This window comes from Gossypium hirsutum, chromosome D01, assembly GCF_007990345.1.
Source record: "Gossypium hirsutum isolate 1008001.06 chromosome D01, Gossypium_hirsutum_v2.1, whole genome shotgun sequence".
Classification (NCBI taxonomy): Eukaryota; Viridiplantae; Streptophyta; class Magnoliopsida; order Malvales; family Malvaceae; genus Gossypium; species Gossypium hirsutum.
This window is the reverse complement of record NC_053437.1, coordinates 4,696,094-4,715,460: the sequence shown is the minus strand read 5'-3', so window position 1 is coordinate 4,715,460 and position 19,367 is coordinate 4,696,094. Positions and strand designations below refer to the sequence as shown.

At 33.1% G+C, this 19,367-nt stretch overlaps 3 protein-coding genes across 3 annotated transcripts; all 3 read left to right on the top strand.

The window, feature by feature from the left end:
• Positions 1–757: 757 nt before the first annotated feature.
• Positions 758–9,046, top strand: LOC121214097 (uncharacterized). The gene is made up of 4 exons (XM_041087852.1): positions 758–1,743; positions 1,834–1,919; positions 8,646–8,739; positions 8,956–9,046. The coding sequence occupies exons 1-4, from the start codon at positions 1,031–1,033 to the stop codon at positions 9,044–9,046; spliced, it is 984 nt and encodes a 327-aa protein (XP_040943786.1). The 5' UTR covers positions 758–1,030.
• On the top strand, positions 8,667–10,070 carry LOC107928066 (rust resistance kinase Lr10-like). The gene has a single exon (XM_041086835.1). The coding sequence runs from the start codon at positions 9,351–9,353 to the stop codon at positions 10,014–10,016; it is 666 nt and encodes a 221-aa protein (XP_040942769.1). The 5' UTR covers positions 8,667–9,350; the 3' UTR covers positions 10,017–10,070.
• Positions 10,071–16,693: 6,623 nt separating this feature from the next.
• On the top strand, positions 16,694–17,683 carry LOC107928088 (ribonuclease P protein subunit p25-like protein). The gene has a single exon (XM_016859238.2). The coding sequence runs from the start codon at positions 16,847–16,849 to the stop codon at positions 17,531–17,533; it is 687 nt and encodes a 228-aa protein (XP_016714727.1). The 5' UTR covers positions 16,694–16,846; the 3' UTR covers positions 17,534–17,683.
• Positions 17,684–19,367: the final 1,684 nt, after the last annotated feature.

The window sequence follows — 19,367 nt, the reverse complement described above, 5'->3', positions numbered from 1 at the left end:
TAATAATAATTACTTCTATTTTTTGGATGGAGGAACTCCACCCTCTGCTTTTCATCCCTCTTGCACAGTTGAGGCCCTGGTTCCGATCGGTCTTCATAACATCAGTAACCTCTCTACTTTTGATATTTACCAAAAGCTGATGATGGGTGCCCCAGTTTTCTGGAATTTTGAAGATGGCCTGCTGGATTGGAGCTCAGTTGTTAACGTGTCAGGCATTTTTTAGAAATATTTTCTTAGTAATGAAAAATCCGAACAATTGGACATGCTTAGTTCTGAAATATATTATTCTCTACTGTTGTTTTTATTTATTATTTTTATATAAACTGGTTTTTTTTAATTATTTGATAAACTCATCAAATTTCTCTCAACTCAAAAACTAGTCTTTTCACACTAAATTTTTTTTATAAATATACTGGTAGGTTATTTCAGAAAAAAAAAAGTATTATGTTTTTTTTTATAGTTTAGGTTGGGCTTTCGTGACTATCATTTTTTACAATATTTATCTTTAGGATTTGATCTTATATTATTTTTACTTATTAATAATTAAAGATAGAAATGAAGTTGCTTAGGATTAAACCGAAATTCTTATGCTTACAAGATAATATAATTCTCGCTAAATCAAAAAATTATTATCATCTTGCAAATTTTTTATTTAAAAGTAATTTCTTTATTACCGTACATAACATTTATTAATATTTTGGATAAAATTACTTTATTACAAAATCACAATCAGTGTTGAAAATGTAATTTATTCCAAATTAGTCTTCTATTACCGCTATTATGTCCTATTAACTATTTCATGGTCTTATCAAGAAATCAATGATTTCTTTAATGTGCTTTGTTGAAAATTTCAGAGTGAAACCATTGTTGTATGGTTTGCAATTAGTTATCTACTCCCTTTTTTTTCTTTAAATTTGAGAAAGAAAGACATGGTTTTGGAGAGTGAAAAATTGCAGAAACAGTTAAGAGACTGGTTAGCCTGTATTAAATTAAACTAAAATCTCCTCTCTCTCCCCCTGAAACTTTTAGGATGGTAAGACCAAAACTTGCATTAATTTTCCTGTTGGCACTAGCTTTATCTCTCTTTCCTCATGCTTCCACCGCTCGAAGCATAGGCAAGCATTGTGGAGTTACTTCGTGTGGAAACCTTAGCGTTAGTTACCCTTTTCGATTAAAATCCCAGCCTCAAGGCTGCGGTTTGAGCTGGTTTGAGCTGGTTTGCAACAACAACCGCACCATCTTCCCTACGGAAGATGGGGATTTCTATGTCCAAAACATCTCTTATTTTAACAAAACTATTCATCTGCAAGATGTGGATGTGGCCAACCATAACTGCTCTATTCCTCTCAGTTCCCTTCCTTTACCTCCCATTGATAACATCACTTTCCAAAATGATTTTTCTCTTTATGAATATAGCTATAGCGAGTATAGCAATATATATGTGGTGAATTGCAGTATGAAGATGAACAAGTCTTGGCATGGTGTTAATTACATCAATGCTTCTCGTTGTTCTTCCTCTACACAAACTAATAGTAATTTCTATTATTTTGTGGATGGAGGAACTCCACCGTCTGATTTCAATCCTTCATGCACTGTTGAAGCCAGGGTTCCGATCAGTCTTCATAATATCAGTGGACTTTCCACTTTTGATATTTACAAAAAGCTGATGATGGGCACCCGAATTAAATGGGACCTTCGGCTTCCCAATAATGTCATACGTGATTGGAGCTCCGTTGTTAACTTGTGAGGATTTCTATACTTTATTTTTATGGTTTTAATTTTTAAGGACTGATTAACCATTTCTTTAATTATGTGTTACGTTGCATATTCCAGACTGCTATCGTTCTTACGGGTGTTGGCGTTGGTGGCGCTATATATACTAAGCAACCCGTACCGGATTCTAGACAAACCCATAATTGGTATGTATTATTGCTTTAAGATTTCGCTAAATTCAGTGAGAATTCGTGTTAAGAAATGGCTTAAAATTGGTAGTGGATTGTTGTTGTTGGTAGTGGGTTGTTGGTGGTAGTGGATTAGTGGATGGTTGTTGGTGTCCATTTTCAACCACAAATCTTTGCCAAAGTTTTGGACAATTATGTCCTTGAACTCTCTTATAAATAGAGAGGTTCATTAGCCATATTCATCATCCCAAACCAAGAGAGAGCAAAGCTTGTTCTTTGAAAGCTAGGATTTTAGCTTTCGGGTTTTCTATAGGGGTTGAGAGTTGTGAGGTTCTCGGGTTGTGTCTTGAGTGTAAAACACTTGTAATCTTCATCTTGTTATAGTGAAATTTCTTTTCGCCTCTGCCCGTGGACGTAGGCATTAAAGCCGAACCACGTAAATCCTTGTGTTCACTTTATTTTTCGTTCCGGTCAATTTACTTGTAGTCATATCGGAGTTCTCGAAACGATCCTTTCCGCAACAAATTGGTACCAGAGCGTAGTTGAAGGAGTGATAATATTTTCTGAATTGCCCTGTGACTGCAGCTTTGTCTGATCTTTCACATCAGGAAGAAAATATTATCATTCATTCAAAGGTTCCAAATTATGGCTACAAGTGTTTCATCGACTAAGTATGATGTCGAGAAATTTACCGGGAAAAATAGTTTCAGTTTATGGCGCATCAAGATGCGGGCAGTGCTGGTTCAACAAGGATTGCTAAAAGCATTGTCTGGTAAAGATAAATTACCAAGCACGCTTTCGGAAGAGCAAAAGGATGACATGCTAGAAAGAGCACATAGTGCTATTCTGCTATGTCTAGGAGATGAAGTGCTACGAGAAGTAGCGGATGAGAAAACCGCGTCCGGTTTGTGGCTCCGGTTAGAGAGCAAGTACATGACGAAGTCATTGACGAACCGGCTCTACCTCAAGCAAAGACTCTATGCCCTGAAGATGGAGGAAGGTACACCTGTTTCCCAGCACCTGGATAAATTCAATTCCATTATCATGGATTTGAATAATATCGATAACAAAATCGATGATGAGGACCAAGCAATAATTGTTTTGTGTTCTTTGCCTCCCTCGTATGAGAATTTTGTTGATACAATGATGTACGGTCGTGATGACCTGACTCTAGAGGAGGTGAAAAATGCCTTAAGTTCCAGTGAGTTGAGGAAGAAAATCACTGGTAAGGTGGTCGAAAACAATGAAGGCGAAGGCTTGGTTGCTCGAGGAAGATCCAAGGCAAAGGGTGGAAGTTCAAGTAAAAGCCATCCTAGATCGCAGTCCAAGAAGAGAATACAGTGCTACTACTGTAAGAAGTACGGGCACATGAAGGTAGATTGTCCGAAAAGGAAGGAGAAATCAGAATCACAGGAGCAACAAAATGATCGTGCGAATGTAGCTGATGCAGATTCTTCAAGTGATGCCGAGATCGTTCTTGCAGTATCCGACTCTTACGCTGGTGGGAGATGGATTCTTGATACGGGAGCTACATTTCATATAAGTACTTCGAAAGATGCATTCTCAACATACGAGAAGCATTCTGGTTCAGTACTAATGGGAAATGACCACGCATGTCAAGTCATGGGGATTGGCACAGTTCGTATAAAGATGTTTGACGGTATTGTTAGAACTCTAACTGATGTTCGGCACATTCCAGAAATGAAGAAAAATTTGATCTCTTTGAGTACGTTGGACAAGAAAGGCTTTCGGTACTCTGCTGAAGGTGGAGTTCTCAAGGTATTCTCGGGTGCTTTGACTGTGATACGTGGTAATTTGGAGCGGGGCCTTTACTTCCTCGATGGTTCCTCGGTTACAGGTGTTGCGGGAGTGTCATCATCAGATGATCTAGATTCTGACACCACGAAGTTATGGCATATGCGGCTCGGGCATATGAGCGAGAGAGGCTTATCGGTGCTAAGCAAACGAGGATTATTGTCTGGGCAGTGTACAGGAAAGTTGAATTTCTGTGAGCACTGCGTCTTCGGTAAGCAGACTCGGGTAAAGTTCAGCACTGGGATTCACAAGACAAAAGGCACAGTGGATTACTTCCATTCTGACCTTTGGGGCCTTCTCCGACAATTTCTAAAGGTGGTTACAGATATCTGCTTACCTTTATCGATGATTACTCGAGAAAGGTTTGGGTGTATTTTCTGAAGAGCAAGTATGAGGTTCTCATCAACTTCAAGCAATTTAAAGCTTTGATCGAAAATCAAACAGGAAAGAAGATCAAGCGATTCCGGACGGATAATGGCTTGGAGTTTTGCTCAGGTGAATTCAATGAGTTCTGCAAAAATGAAGGAATAGTGAGACACCGCACTGTTCGTCGAACACCACAACAAAATGGAGTTGCAGAACGCATGAATAGAACTCTCTTGGAGCGAGCTCGTTGCATGCGATCAAATGCTGGGCTCGGTGAAGAATTTTGGGCTGAAGCTGTTAATACTGCTTGTTATTTGGTTAACAGATCTCCGTCAACAGCTATTGAGCTGAAGACTCCTGAGGAAGTATGGTCTGGTTCTCCTGCTGATTACTCTGGTTTAAGAGTGTTTGGCTGCCCTGCGTATGCTCATGTAAATGAGGGAAAACTCAAACCGAGGGCGAAGAAATGCATATTTCTTGGATACGGCCAAGGGGTGAAAGGATACAGGTTGTGGTGTCCTGATCCGGTTTCGTCCAAGTTCATCATCAGCAGAGATGTGACTTTTGATGAGTCATCCATGCTTCGATCCACCACAAATTCCCGGGAAAAGGAGGAGTCAGATAGAATGGGAGATCACGGTGTTGAGAAGCAGGTGGAGTGTCAGGTGGACGCTCCAATTCCTACGGAAGGTACTTCAGTCCAGGATGATCAAGTTGAGGTGCAAGATTCCGATGAAGATGAGTCACCTCAAGAAAAACCATATAGCATTGCCACTGGAAGAACGAAGAGACAAATCAAACCAAATCCGCGTTACGCTAATCTGGTGTCTTTCGCGCTCAGTGTGGCGGAGTCCATTGGTATAGAACCTTCCAGTTATAATGAGGCTGTCACGTGTGATGAGTCGGCACAGTGGGCAATTGCTATGAGTGAGGAGATAGAATCTCTTCACAAGAACCATACTTGGGAGTTGGTTAAGCCGCCAAGTAACCAGAAGATAGTTGGTTGCAAATGGGTCTTCAAGAAAAAGGAAGGCATCCTAGGGGTTGAAGCAACTAGATTCAAGGCACGATTGGTTGCTAAAGGCTTCACTCAGAAAGAGGGGATTGACTACAATGAAGTTTTCTCCCCAGTCGTAAAGCATTCTTCCATTCGTGTATTACTTGCCATGGTGGCCAAGTCTGATCTAGAACTTGAGCAGCTTGACGTAAAAACGGCGTTCTTGCATGGTGAGCTCGAGGAAACAATCTACATGCGTCAACCAGAGGGTTTTACAGTTCCTGGTAAAGAAGACCATGTCTGTCTATTAAAGAAGTCTTTATATGGATTGAAACAATCCCCAAGGCAGTGGTACAAGCGGTTTGATAGCTTCATGATTCAGCATGGTTACACAAGATGTGACTATGATGCTTGTGTCTATCATCGGAAGCTCTCAGATGGTTCGCACATTTATTTGTTGCTGTATGTTGATGACATGTTAATTGCTTCCAAAAACATGTCGGAAATCAACAAGTTAAAGTCGCAGTTGAGTGGTGAGTTCGAGATAAAGGATCTGGGTGCTGCCAAGAAAATTTTGGGCATGGATATTCACAGAGATCGCAAGGCGGGCAAGCTTCGTGTGTCGCAGAAGAACTACATTGAAAAGGTTCTTCAACGCTTCGGCATGGATAAAGCGAAAACTGTGAGTACTCCGTTGGCACCACATTTCAAACTCTCTGCAGAGTTGTCACCACAATCTGATGAAGAAAAGCAGCAAATGTCTCACATTCCATACTCGAGTGCAGTTGGAAGCGTGATGTATGCAATGGTTTGCACTCGTCCAGACATTTCACATGCAGTTAGTGTGGTCAGCAGATACATGAGTTGTCCTGGCAAGGAACACTGGCAGGCCGTGAAATGGATTCTCAGGTACTTGAGAGGTTCTGCAGATTTATGCTTGGTATATGATCAGAGTGACTGCACTAGCAGTGTCACGGGCTATGTGGACTCTGATTATGCTGGAGATCTGGACAAAAGAAGATCTCTGACGGGTTATGTTTTCACTTATTCTGGAGGAGCCATTAGTTGGAAAGCTGTGTTACAGTCTACCGTAGCCTTATCTACGACTGAGGCGGAATATATGGCGTTAGCAGAAGCAGTGAAAGAAGCATTGTGGATGAAAGGTCTAGTAAGCAGTTTGGGTTTACAACAGGATTTCACTGTTGTATTTTGCGATAGCCAGAGTGCCATACATCTGACTAAAAATCAGATGTTTCATGAACGGACCAAACACATTGATGTCAGATATCATTTTGTTCGGGAACATGTTACGCAAGGTGACATTGTTATCAGCAAGGTTGCTACCGAGAAGAATCCTGCAGATATGTTAACTAAGGTGATCCCTGCATATAAGTTCAAGCATTGCTTGGACTTGATAGGTATTCGGGATTGATTAGCGCCAGAGAGGCGTTTGGAAGAGGTGATCCAGTTCGAGGAATTCACTATGATGTTCAGCTTGGTAAATTTCAAGCCAAGGTGGAGATTTGTTAAGAAATGGCTTAAAATTGGTAGTGGATTGTTGTTGTTGGTAGTGGGTTGTTGGTGGTAGTGGATTAGTGGATGGTTGTTGGTGTCCATTTTCAACCACAAATCTTTGCCAAAGTTTTGGACAATTATGTCCTTGAACTCTCTTATAAATAGAGAGGTTCATTAGCCATATTAATCATCCCAAACCAAGAGAGAGCAAAGCTTGTTCTTTGAAAGCTAGGATTTTAGCTTTCGGGTTTTCTATAGGGGTTGAGAGTTGTGAGGTTCTCGGGTTGTGTCTTGAGTGTAAAACACTTGTAATCTTCATCTTGTTATAGTGAAATTTCTTTTCGCCTCTGCCCGTGGACGTAGGCATTAAAGCCGAACCACGTAAATCCTTGTGTTCACTTTATTTTTCGTTCCGGTCAATTTACTTGTAGTCATATCGGAGTTCTCGAATCGATCCTTTCCGCAACAATTCGTTATAATAACTTCTTATAGAATTGAATTTTTTTTTAAACATTTTAATATCCCGTTCCAGAATAAAAACCTTAGATTAAATTAGGCTATAAAATTCAAAACCACACTTAAAATAATAATAATAAGACAAAATTTAATACTTTGTACACATAAGGACAGCCAGTTAAACAGCAAAAAGAGATCCTCAGAAATTTGTTTAAATTTTTTGGTCTTCCTGTACATTCCTATTTCTAGTTGTATGTACACTTACCATGCATCGGGTCAGCTGACCCATCCTGAAAATTCGTCCAAAAAGTAAGAGAATTTGTACAAAAATATAAGCTTAAAAAAATAGGTATGAATAAAAAAAAATAAGATACATTTTCTAAACGGGTCATACTTTGGGTAAATTTTTTTGGCTCAACCCAAATTTGCGAAAGATAAATTGCTGCTGTTCCTAAATTTGCAGAAGAAAAAATGCTGCTGTTTTTGCTGTTTTGTCTCTATTTTACTGTCATTTCACTCAGGGGTGAAGCTAGAACAAATTAAGGAGGTCGAATGAAATTTTAATTTTTTGTAGTCTATATCTTTACAATTTTTAAAGGGTTAAATCGAACTTTTATAAGTTTAGGGGGCAAAGTGTAATTTTACATTTACTATTTTAAAACTTTTGGGCCTAAATAGCAATTTTACATTTTAGGGGGGTTGGGCCCTTGCGAACCCCCCTAAATTCGTCTCTAATTTCACTATTATATTGCTACTATGTTATTATTATTATTATTATTATTATTTAGATATTGTATAACTTTTATTTTATTGTTAATTTTTTCAATTTGTTGGGAAATATTTATTTTAATGTTTTTAGTGTATTTATTTTATTATATTTTTAAATTTATTTTTATATAAAAATAATATTAAAATTTTTAATACAGGTCAGGATTAGGTTTTAGCATTCTTATCTAGACTAGGCATGAGCAAAATTTTAGGCCTATTTTTTAAGTCGGTCCAGACTTAGAATTATTGTAAAAATTAGTGTAAGTACATTTTTATAGCAATTATAAGATTAATAATCATTTCAATTAAAAATAAATAGATGTATATTTTAAAAAATATTATAAGTAATTTTTTATACTAATAATTATAATCTTTGTAATGAGTTCAAATTGGAATAATAATTCCTTATAAAAACAAATTAAGCCTGAAAAAAGTTGAGGGGCCTATTCTGCAAATTAAAAAGACAAACGTTCCCCTAAATTAAAAAAATTAAAATAAGATGGGGTTAAATTAAAAATCTGATAAAATTTGAGAGACCAATTTTGAAAATATCTCAAAAAACTAAAACAAAGAAAAAAAAAATCAAATCTCATTCCATATGAATGGTTAAGTTGGGAAACAGTTTTGAAACCAAATTAGGAAAAGCTATGGAGGTCTAAAACTAATGTAGACAAAACTGCCTTATCCTCATCCTTATTGGCACCTTTTGTAACATGCTGAATATTAGTTCAAATAACCAAGGTTAATCTTTCATAATTAAGATTAAGAGTTTAACACCATACAAACAGATCACATTATGGTTATTGACATATATTTTTTTATTAAAGGATTTGCCTTTACTTTCCTACCAGACATTCATGTAACACATATTTCTTGTATGTCTTTTAACAGTCTTCCAAATTCCTTTCCTTGCAATAACAGGTACGCAGATCTGTACTTCTATGATACTAATGAATTTGCTTAATTAGTCTCCATCACGTGTATCTTTTGTCTCACTTTTATATAAAGAAAAAGTTTAAAAGTAAAAATAGATATAAAATGAAACAAATTGAAAAGCACAAAACCTTTATGATATGAACAGTAAAAACTACGTATAGAATTATGGTGTTGCTTGATTTTTTTTTTCTTGAAAAACAGGGATGTTACTGATGAGGACATTTTTGGGGATATGTTGCTTGATTACTCTTATTATATACAAATTAAGAAGAAGACATTTGTCAGTAGATGATGCGATTGAGAACTTTCTTCAAAGTCAAATAAATTTTATGCCTATAAGATATTCATATGCTGAATTAAAGAAAATAACAGGAGATTTCAAGGATAAATTAGGTGACAGAGGTTATGGCACCGTGTTTAAAGGCAAACTTTGAAGTGGTAAATTTGTTGCAGTAAAATTGTTAAAGGAATCGAAAGGTAATGGCCAAGATTTTATCAATGAAGTTGCAACTATCGGAAGAATTCATCATGTGAATGTGGTGGAACTTGTTGGATTTTGTGTGGAGGGGAAAAAACAAGCTCTTGTCTATGATTTCATGACAAATGGCTCTTTAGACAAATTTATATTTTCAACAAATAGCAGCTTGAGTTGGCAAAAGATGTTTGAGATAGTAGTTGGAGTTGGTCGAGGTATTGAATATTTACATAACGGTTGTGCTATGAAGATTTTACATTTTGACATCAAGCCACATAACATTCTATTAGATGGAAACTTTAATCCTAAACTTTCAGATTTTGGCCTTGCAAAGTTGCATTCAGTGGATGATAGCATTATTTCTCTCACAGCAGCACGAGGTACACTAGGATATATGGCTCCTGAATTGTTTTATAAAAATCTTGGAGGTATCTCGTATAAAGCTGATGTTTATAGCTTTGGAATGATGTTAATGGAAATTGTGGGAAGGAGGAAAAATCTGAATGCTTTTGCTGACAATTCAAGTCAAATTTATTTTCCTTCATGGATTTATCATCAATTTGAATTAGGAGAGAATATAGAGCTTGAAAGCATGACAGAAAATGTAAATAAAATTGTGAGGAAAATGATAATCGTTGCATTTTGGTGCATACAGACGAAGCCCATACATCGTCCTACAATGACCAAAGTTTTGAAGATGCTTGAAAGTGAAGAAGAGCTCTTTGAAATACCTCCCAAGTCTTTTCTATTTTCTGTGGACATGTCTAGTAATGATAATGATTATTGAATTAATATTATGTAATGCAAGTTATGCAATGTTTAGAAGGAGAATTTGCTTTCATTTGCAACCTTAAAATAACTTTAAGAGCACTAAAAATAAATATATAATATTTATATTAATATTTAAAATGAGTTTTTTTTATTTATATTAATATTTTCAATGTCATTTTTTTACAAGGTTATTAAGGGATTTTTTTTTAAAAAAATTCAAAATGTTATAACAATTAATTTTAAAAAAATTTACGACGGTAATAATTAGATTAAAATTTTTAAATTTGAAATATAAATGAATTAAATTATTAAAAATAAAACTACAGCAGGAATTAACTTTTAAATTTTACTTTAACCCAAACAAATAATTAATCCAATATATGAATTGGAAACTATACACCTTGCAATAAAAAGAATCCCCACAAGTGGGTAGATAAGGTCTCTTTTTTTCCTTTGTTTTAAATTTTATAGTATTTAAATATATTTTTAAAATTCATATATAATATGTAAATTTGTAATATATAAAAGATAAATAAATAATTATCATTATTTTTATTTTTATTTTATTTTGTAAAATTTAATTTAAAATTATTTATTATTAATTACTTAAAATATTAAAAAAACTAAACACTCTTGGGAGAGGTTAATTCTAGTTTGATTAATAAAAGTAGAGTCGAATACAGAGTAGCAGCAGGCCACAATACAGAACATTACAACATAATAATCCAAAGAAACACCAACGTATGACAAAATCGAACCAAACACACGACAAGAATCAATGAATGACCATGAAATCACCACGAAGCAGCAAAGGAAATTGTTCTTTTGAAGCCCACATCACCCATTGCTAAAGTCAACTGATGAATTAAGCTCCATAATCCATGTAATTTCCATGGTCCCTTCCATAACAACCCAAGTATTCTAACTTGGTTGACGAGAGTTTTTGACTCTTAGCTTACGTAACCAAGGATTATTCTAGTAACCCTAATGCAATTGAATGTTTATGATAAATGTTTATATTTGCGTAGATTGAATCATATACAGTGGAATGACAAAGGACTTGTATCAAGTATATTAATTGATATTTAATAAAAAGGTTATAGATTAAGGGAATGGAAACTTATTCCCAGAAAGTAAAAACAAAATCACAAAAAACCAGAACTGATGCTACCACCATGCTGGAAATAATTCAGATCTGTCGGTTCCTGCTGTAACCATAGCATCTACCATTCCTTGTGGTTCCCTGTAAACTTCAGCAAAGCTGACATTTACAACCCCAGTAATCTTAGCTACCAATCCCCCACAAATCATTCATAAAGTCCATTGTCGCATGTCACAATTAACAATCCAATTAATGGCATTCCAATCAGTTTTAGCAAAAATATCAAGAGCAGTTGCGACAGCAAGAAACTCTGCTAAATTAGGATTCGTGATCTGAAGAGGACCTGAAAAGTATAGAAACTAAAAACAACTAAATTAGAATACAAAAGTTGAAGCAAGTAACGTATGCATAATTTAGAGATTAACGACAAATTTTGATTAAAAAAATGTATCGAAAACGTCTCACACGGCTTTTTCGAAACTAAAGCGGGCCTTTAAACTGTTTTTGGTGATACAGCGTAGCTTTAGTTGATTGATTCAGCCAGGTAATGACAATAGGTAGGCAACAGCACAATAAAATAAAGATAAACAAAGCTAGCTGCCTGCTGCTTACTGAATTGAATTAAGCTATCAATTGTTTATCTTATGGTCGGCCAGTGACTGGCTTTGTGCTCAATGGTTTGGTTTTAATTAATTGACTGTCACTTTTTTTGTTTTTGATGAGAAAGAAAGACTTGGTTTCACTTATTTTTCAATCTTTATAAAAGAATTTTTTTTATGTATCCCAAAATATTTTTATATTTAAAACTAGATTTTATCAGACTCACTTCATTCATGAGTGAACGAAAATATTTTATATTAAAAATATATATTTATAAAAATATAATAACAAACGATTATTTATGGAATGGTAATGATAATTTTATATGAATTTGTTGGTATTGTATTCAATTCCCAAATAATGTTATGTAGTTATTTTATTTGAAGTATACATAAAAGTATGAATAGATAAAAATATAATCATTATAATATTAATAACTTTTAAAATAATAATATTTTAATAATTTCACAGTTAAATGAGTGTCAAGTTGAGTCGTAATACCTATTCAATCAGTCATTTTATTTATAGTATAGATAATAATACACATACTCTACTAAATAGATAAATATGCTATATATAATAAAATAATTTAAAAAAATTTTAAGGTGTCAATATTTTAAGAAAGAGAGATGAGGCACATTTTAGGCATGGAAATTTTATTTATGAAGATACTAGTGTCATGAGTTGCACAAGAGAACCCTCAACCATGACAGTGACACTAGAGTTTGCACGAGAGTACATTGATAATGTTCATTGGGTGTACTAAAAGCTATCAAAGATTTAGATTCTTTTGTTAGCATTATTTGTCAAAATCCCGGTTTACAGTCAAATCTATTATGTGAATGTAGTGGAACTTTTTGGATTTTGAGTGGAGGGAAGAAAACAAGCTTTTGTCTATGATTTCATGACAAATGGCTCTTTAGACAAAACAAGCTTGAGTTGGCAAAAGATGTTTGAGATAGCAATTGGAGTGGCTTGAAGTATTGAATATTTACATAATGGTGCTATGAAGATTTTATATTTTGACATCAAGCCACATAACATTCTATTAGATGGAAACTTTAATCCAAAACTTTCAGATTTTGGCCTTGCAAAGTTGTATTCAGTGGATGATAGCATTATTTCTCTCACAGCAGCATGAGGTACACTAGGATATATGGCTCCTGAATTGTTTTATAAAAATCTTGGTGGTATCACGTATAAAACTGATGTTTATAGCTTTGGAATGATGTTAATGGAAATTGTGGGAAGGAGGAAAAATCTGAATGCTTTTGCAAACAATTCAAGTCAAATTTATTTTCTTTCATGGATTTATCATCAATTTGAATTAGGAAAGAACATAGAGCTTTAAAACATGACAGAAAATGTAAATAAAATTGTGAGAAAAATGATAATCGTTTACAAAATTGTGAGGAAAATGATAATCGTTGCATTTTGGTGCATACAGACGAAGCCCATACATCGTCCTACAATGACCAAAGTTTTGAAGATGCTTGAAAGTGAAGAAGAGCTGCTTCAAATACCTCCCAAGTCTTTTCTATTTTCTTTGGACATGTCCAGAAATGATGAATGATTATTGAATTAATATTATGTATTGCAAGTTATACAATGTTTAGAAGGAGAATTTGCTTTTATTTGCAGCCTTAAAATGACTTGAAGAGTACTGAAAATAAATATATAATATGTCTTATTTAAGTGCTCATCAAATTCATTTTTTTGTTCTTAAACCCGTTATTGTTATTTTATACATTTTTCTTTAGTATCTTTCAAGTCGATTGAGATTCAAATTCTCATTTATAAAGCAATTTCAGAGACAATCATATTTAGTTTTATTTAATCTTTGTTCTTAAAATTCTTTTATACATAATTCTTAAGAAAAAAAAATTTTATATGTGCAAGAGATTAACATGAATCTTATATATCCACAATAAAATTATGGAAGCTAATAGGTTGAAATCATTTTCTTTGTGTTCTATTTAAAGGGTTGTTATCGAGTTATTTGAAGGAAGTGGATTTGAAGGTTCAATAAGTACTAAATTTTAATAATTTGATCATGTAATATGGACTATTATCTCTTCAAGAATTCGATTGAGTGTTAATGCAAAAAATTTCTTTCACACAGTAAATGGGGCTTGTACATATGCACTCAGCTTGTTTGTTTCGACTCTCCTTTAGCGGCTAGTTCAGCTAATTATGAGAGGTACGGATGCCTATTTAGGGTTGAGAATGATTCAATTTATGTGTATTCGAGGTCATTGGGTGCTATAGGGCGTGTGGAACAAGATACTTGAGGTGCCAAATGTGTGATATGACATAGCAAATGAGGGTTTTTTTATTAAGGATTTCGCTGATATTTAATATTATTATTTGCTATGTCCATATTACATAAGGCTAAAATAAGTGAAAGTGCAACAAAATCTCTAATACGAATGATATTTTAGTTGTTTTATTGAAAAATAAGTAAATTAGTTTCTATAAGTTAGATGAATGAGCAAAACAACACTTCCTTTAAAATTGTACTGTTAAATGTTTGTTTTGGTGTTTATATATAAGGTATGATAAAAAAATCAGCCATTAACATTTATACATATATTCAATTTGATCCTACTCTTTTATTAGATGTAAATTAGAAATTTTTGAAACTAACAAGGCTAAAGGGTCAAAAAGACCTTAATAACAATTTTAAAAAAAATCAATTAAGCCTGTAATGACCCGAAAGACAATGATGTCGAAAATTACGGTTTCGATATCTTGTTTCCATAAATTGAAAATGTAAATATTTTTATTAAATATTTAGGAAATTATATTATAGAGGAATTGAATTTTGGATAAATAATTTTATCGAAATAGTGATTAATTAAGATACAAATACTAAATTGTTGAAATGCTAAAAATCTAATTGTTATAGATTTTTAATTAGAAACGTGGACCAAAGATTAAAATGGCAATTATACCATCTTAATATATATAGTGGCCGGTAGGATGATTAAATGAAAAATTTAAAAGGAAAGGAAATAATAAATTGTAAAATAAAAGCTTAACTTGGTGGAAGGAAAGAGAACATTGTTTCTCCATCCCTAACACCGAAATTCACAAGAGAAGAAGAGAGAAGAGAGAACGGCCTCAAGGGTTTTGGAATTTTGGCAACAAATTACTAACTTTGGCCCGTATTTCTCGAGAGGGAAAATAAAAGTTAAAAAGCGTTGATGAATAATTCGAAGTTTCCGATTTGTATTTTTATAATTCAAATCAATTTAATTAATATACATTTTTATTATTCACATGGTAATAAAGAGGTAAGTGAGATTTGTTAGTTGAAATTGAATTGGTACGAATATATTTGATTATTAAGATACAAGATTAAATTAAATAGAAATGAAAATTGTGTAATTCAATGAAAGTATAAAATTGAGTTGAGATTTGTTATATATAATATTGAAATAGTAAATTGATGATGAAATTGAGATTGATAGAATGTGGAATGAACTTATAATGGAATTGTAGATCGGTTACTTATTAAATGTATAGGTTATCTCTTTGGTATATCCGATAATGCACTGTATGTGCCAGTAAATCGCTTCGATTTATCCAATGATGCACTACACGTGCTAGTACATTTTCTTCAATTTATTCGATGATGCACTAAGTTGCCAGATTGGAATACAAATCAGTTAAAAGCATGCAAATTAGTCAAATGGTAATTGAAGGGAAAAATGAAACACGAACATATACGAAATAAGTTGAAAATGAACACTTAGGGTCAATCTAATAATTAAGCTAATAAACTCGAAAAGTACTAAAGTAAATGGAGTGGATTTGGATGTTTATATTTATAATTTTTGTATGTAAGTGATCAAGCATATGTTACAATGATGTTAGGAATTAAAATAAATATGTGTATAGATGTGGAATACGATGTGAAATGGTATGACAAATATAAGAAATGAGACAAAGGAAGAATTTGGTATAAAATTGTATGTGAACTAAATTTGAATTAGGTGTATGCATTTATATAAGCTTATTATTATCTTGAATTATAGAAATACTACTGAGTTTATCACTCAGTGTTGGTTTTTTTTTTTGTGTAGGTTAGGTTTTGTTTGTAATCTTAAATATTGGCTCAGCATCCAATCATCAATCCTGGACTCAATAAAATTTGTTTTAGTCTTATTTTGTGTTAAGGAATGCATGTACCTAGGTTGAGTCATTTTGATATTGAATATGTTTATATGCTTGTATATAGATATGAAGTTGATAGTTGAAATTTGGTTTAGATTGAATTTATATGTGTGAAAGTATATAATGATGTGTGAATGCAAAATAGATATAAAAATGTGGTATGACATGTTGCTTAGTTAAAAGATTATAATGTTTAATTTTGATTAGAATGTATATGAGGCATATGAATTAGTATAGAACGATCTAGACTTAAATAAGGTTTAATATGCATTTTGATAAAGAATATTTTGGTTAAACGAATGGTTGTATAGAAAATTGTAGTTTTAAATGTGATATGAAATAAGAGAAAACATGAAGCCCGAGGACATGAGAGAAAATGAAAATAAAATTGTGAGGAAAATGATAATTGTTGCCTTCTTGTGCATATAGACAAAGTTCATGTATCATCAAAGTAAAATCTTAATTTAAGTAATTTATAATTTATAAAATTTTAAATTAGTAATGGTAAAATTATACTTTAACCTTCTAGAAATAATAAAAATTTAATTTAATCTTTTAAAAATTATAAAAATATAAACTATTAAAATAATAAAATTACATTTTTACTAAATAAAAATATACAATTAATTCCAACCCAGAAAAAATTTTAATTCCACAAAAAATCTCTAGGAAGCAAAGAGAAGTCCATTATTTAATGAAATTGTTCCACATTACCATTTGAGTTAAATGGCTAAAAGTGTGTCCTAATTATATAAAAACACTAAGAACTCCATTCCTAACAGGAATCGGAATTCCATTCACAATCACAAATCTAAAACTAAAGCCTTAACTTCTGTATATATATTATACACCCAACGTGCCAAAGGCTTTAGGGCGTAAAAGAAAGAGAAATAAGGTGTAGAAGAGGGCTCCGTCTTGGTGTAGCTTACCCTCCCAATTAATCCTCCATTAACAAAGCATTAAAAATGGATCGTTACCAGAGAGTGGAGAAGCCGAAAGCAGAGACACCCATTGACGAGAAGGAGATTCGGATCAGCAGTCAAGGCAGTATGCGCAATTATATCAGTCATGCTTTGACTTTGCTTCAGGAAAAGGGCTCTAATCAAATAGTGTTTAAGGCAATGGGAAAAGCCATTAACAAGGCTGTAGCTATTGTAGAGTTAATTAAGAAAAGAATTGTGGGTCTTCATCAGATTACATCAATTGGATCCACGGATATAACTGATATGTGGGAGCCTTTGGAAGAAGGACTTGTTCCATTGGAGACCACTAGGCATGTGTCCATCATTATCATAACCCTTTCAAAAATAGAACTGAATATGTCATCTGCCGGGTATCAACCTCCATTACCAGCTAATCAGGTGAAAGCGGGATCTCATAATGACCGAGATGGTAGAAGAATGCCAAGGAGTAGAGGGAATGCTGAGTATGAGGATGGAGGCAGGAATCACAATCGTGGCTACGATCGAGGAAGAGGACGAGGTTCCCGTGGCCGTGGCCGTGGACGTGGTGGATACAATGGACAACAGGCTGATAGGATGGAAGATGGAGGCTACAATTATGAAGCCCCTCCCCAAGGTGGTCGTGGCAAGGGATATCGTGGAAGGGGGCGTGGGTTTACATCTAATAGGCCAATTCAGGCAGCCGCGTAAGGCGGTGGCAGTCTTCGAACGTAATCGAAACATTAGATGCAACTCTTGTTACGTGTTGAATTTTTTCTTCATTGTTCATATAGATTCTAATTATTCCCTTTATTGTTGAATTTTACATTGATTTAATTATTATTGAATTTTTAGTGGATCGATTTTGATTGCAATTTTCACAATTATTAAAAACAATAGACACAATTTGCAAATAAAGTCTCGATCTTCCTTATAATATCCATTAGGGTAAAGCTTTATCGACAGTAATTTTCTTATTTCTTAAATTACAGAGAAAAAAAAGTCACTAAACTAACTTTTCTATATCACTGTTGTTCTTTTTTATATAAAAAAATGTGAAAATATCTCATACACTAACAAGAATTTAAACTAAATAAATAAAAAGGCATATACCTATCACATGAATATAGAATTTGTAAAAAGTGGAAGGAATAGGATAAAGGGATCAAAGAGGTAGCTTCATTTACGTAACTTATTTCTAAGCCTATTCAATTCGAATTGAATTTAGGTATGATTTTTTTATTTAAATTTAATAAGTTTTAAATATTTTTAGACACTAAAAAACAGATCAATTTGAGATGATTCAAGGCATTTTAGCATTTTAAAAAAAAAGTACAAAAATAATTTTTAAATAAATGATTATGTTGTAATAATTGGGTATTCATCGAATATTTAAAAAGCTTGAATTATTTTTTATTTTATTTTTGTGATTTTAATTTAATTTTTTAATAATTTTACTCTTCCAGTTGATATTACACTAATTTAGCCAACAAGGTCATAATAATGAACATTGCTCATACAAATTTTGTTTTCTCTCAATTCTTATTATTCCAAAAGAGGATACAAATGGTAAAATTGTTGGGGAGATGTTAATTGTTTAGGTTATTAGTACAAATTACAATTATAAATTATATTATCAAAATAATTATACAGAATTCATATATAATTTATACAGAATTTGTTGTAATATCAAAGCCTATCAATTGTAAAATTTTTAGTTTCAACAATTAAAGTATTAAACTCTAATAATATCCAACTATCAAATCCGCAGATATTTTTAGGTTAGACTAATATATCATTTGATACTTGAGTTTGAGTTTAATATTTAATTTAGCACATGAACTATTTTTTACCAATTTAATACTTAAACTTGACTTTAATATTGAGTTTCTTTTTTTTTTCAATTTGATAATTGAGCTTTATTTTTTGTTGTCTCAATTAAGCACTTGAATTGGTAAGTAAATTACTTTTTTAGGTCGATTAAGTACCTATGTTAATTTTACTAGAACACATCTGTCAAACATTCATTATATCAAATGATGTCATTTGATTAGGTATCAAATTAAATATTAAAAGCAAACTTAAAACTTAAATTGAAACAAAAATTTAAATATCGAAATATATGATTATTAATTTTTTTAAATTTAAAACAACTTTACCATTTAGGAGTCTTTTAGTACTTAAATTCCTTTTTTTTAAACCAATATTTATTTCATAAAAAGTAAAATGGAGAATACATTTATTCCCTCGGCCCATAATTCCTTTCGTGCGTGCCGTTTGTCTTCATCCTCTTCTTCAGTCATCATTCTTTTTTTTCTTTTCAATTTTACACTTTCCCCCGACCCGCCGCACCCGGTTAGTAATATCACAGCCAATAACATATTGCCACGTCGGTCTTTCTAATTTCGTCATTATAAAAAGCGCGGGGATAAGGGATTGGGTGTGAGTGAAGCAGTTAAATTGTGTCACCCGCTGGTCCCTTAATTGCCCTTTTTATGAGTTTTTTATTCAATGGGATGGTGGACCAAAACAATTTCTACAATTT

What these genes read in the sequence shown, in the direction of transcription:
- LOC121214097 (XM_041087852.1), top strand. Translation starts at nt 1,031, where the DNA reads ATGGTAAGACCAAAACTTGCATTAATTTTCCTGTTGGCACTAGCTTTA. An exon ending in TCTAGACAAACCCATAATTG is followed by an intron (nt 1,920 to 8,645) that starts GTATGTATTATT and finishes TTTTTATTAAAG; the next exon opens with GATTTGCCTTTACTTTCCTA. An exon ending in TCCTTTCCTTGCAATAACAG is followed by an intron (nt 8,740 to 8,955) that starts GTACGCAGATCT and finishes CTTGAAAAACAG; the next exon opens with GGATGTTACTGATGAGGACA.
- LOC107928066 (XM_041086835.1), top strand. Translation starts at nt 9,351, where the DNA reads ATGACAAATGGCTCTTTAGACAAATTTATATTTTCAACAAATAGCAGC.
- LOC107928088 (XM_016859238.2), top strand. Translation starts at nt 16,847, where the DNA reads ATGGATCGTTACCAGAGAGTGGAGAAGCCGAAAGCAGAGACACCCATT.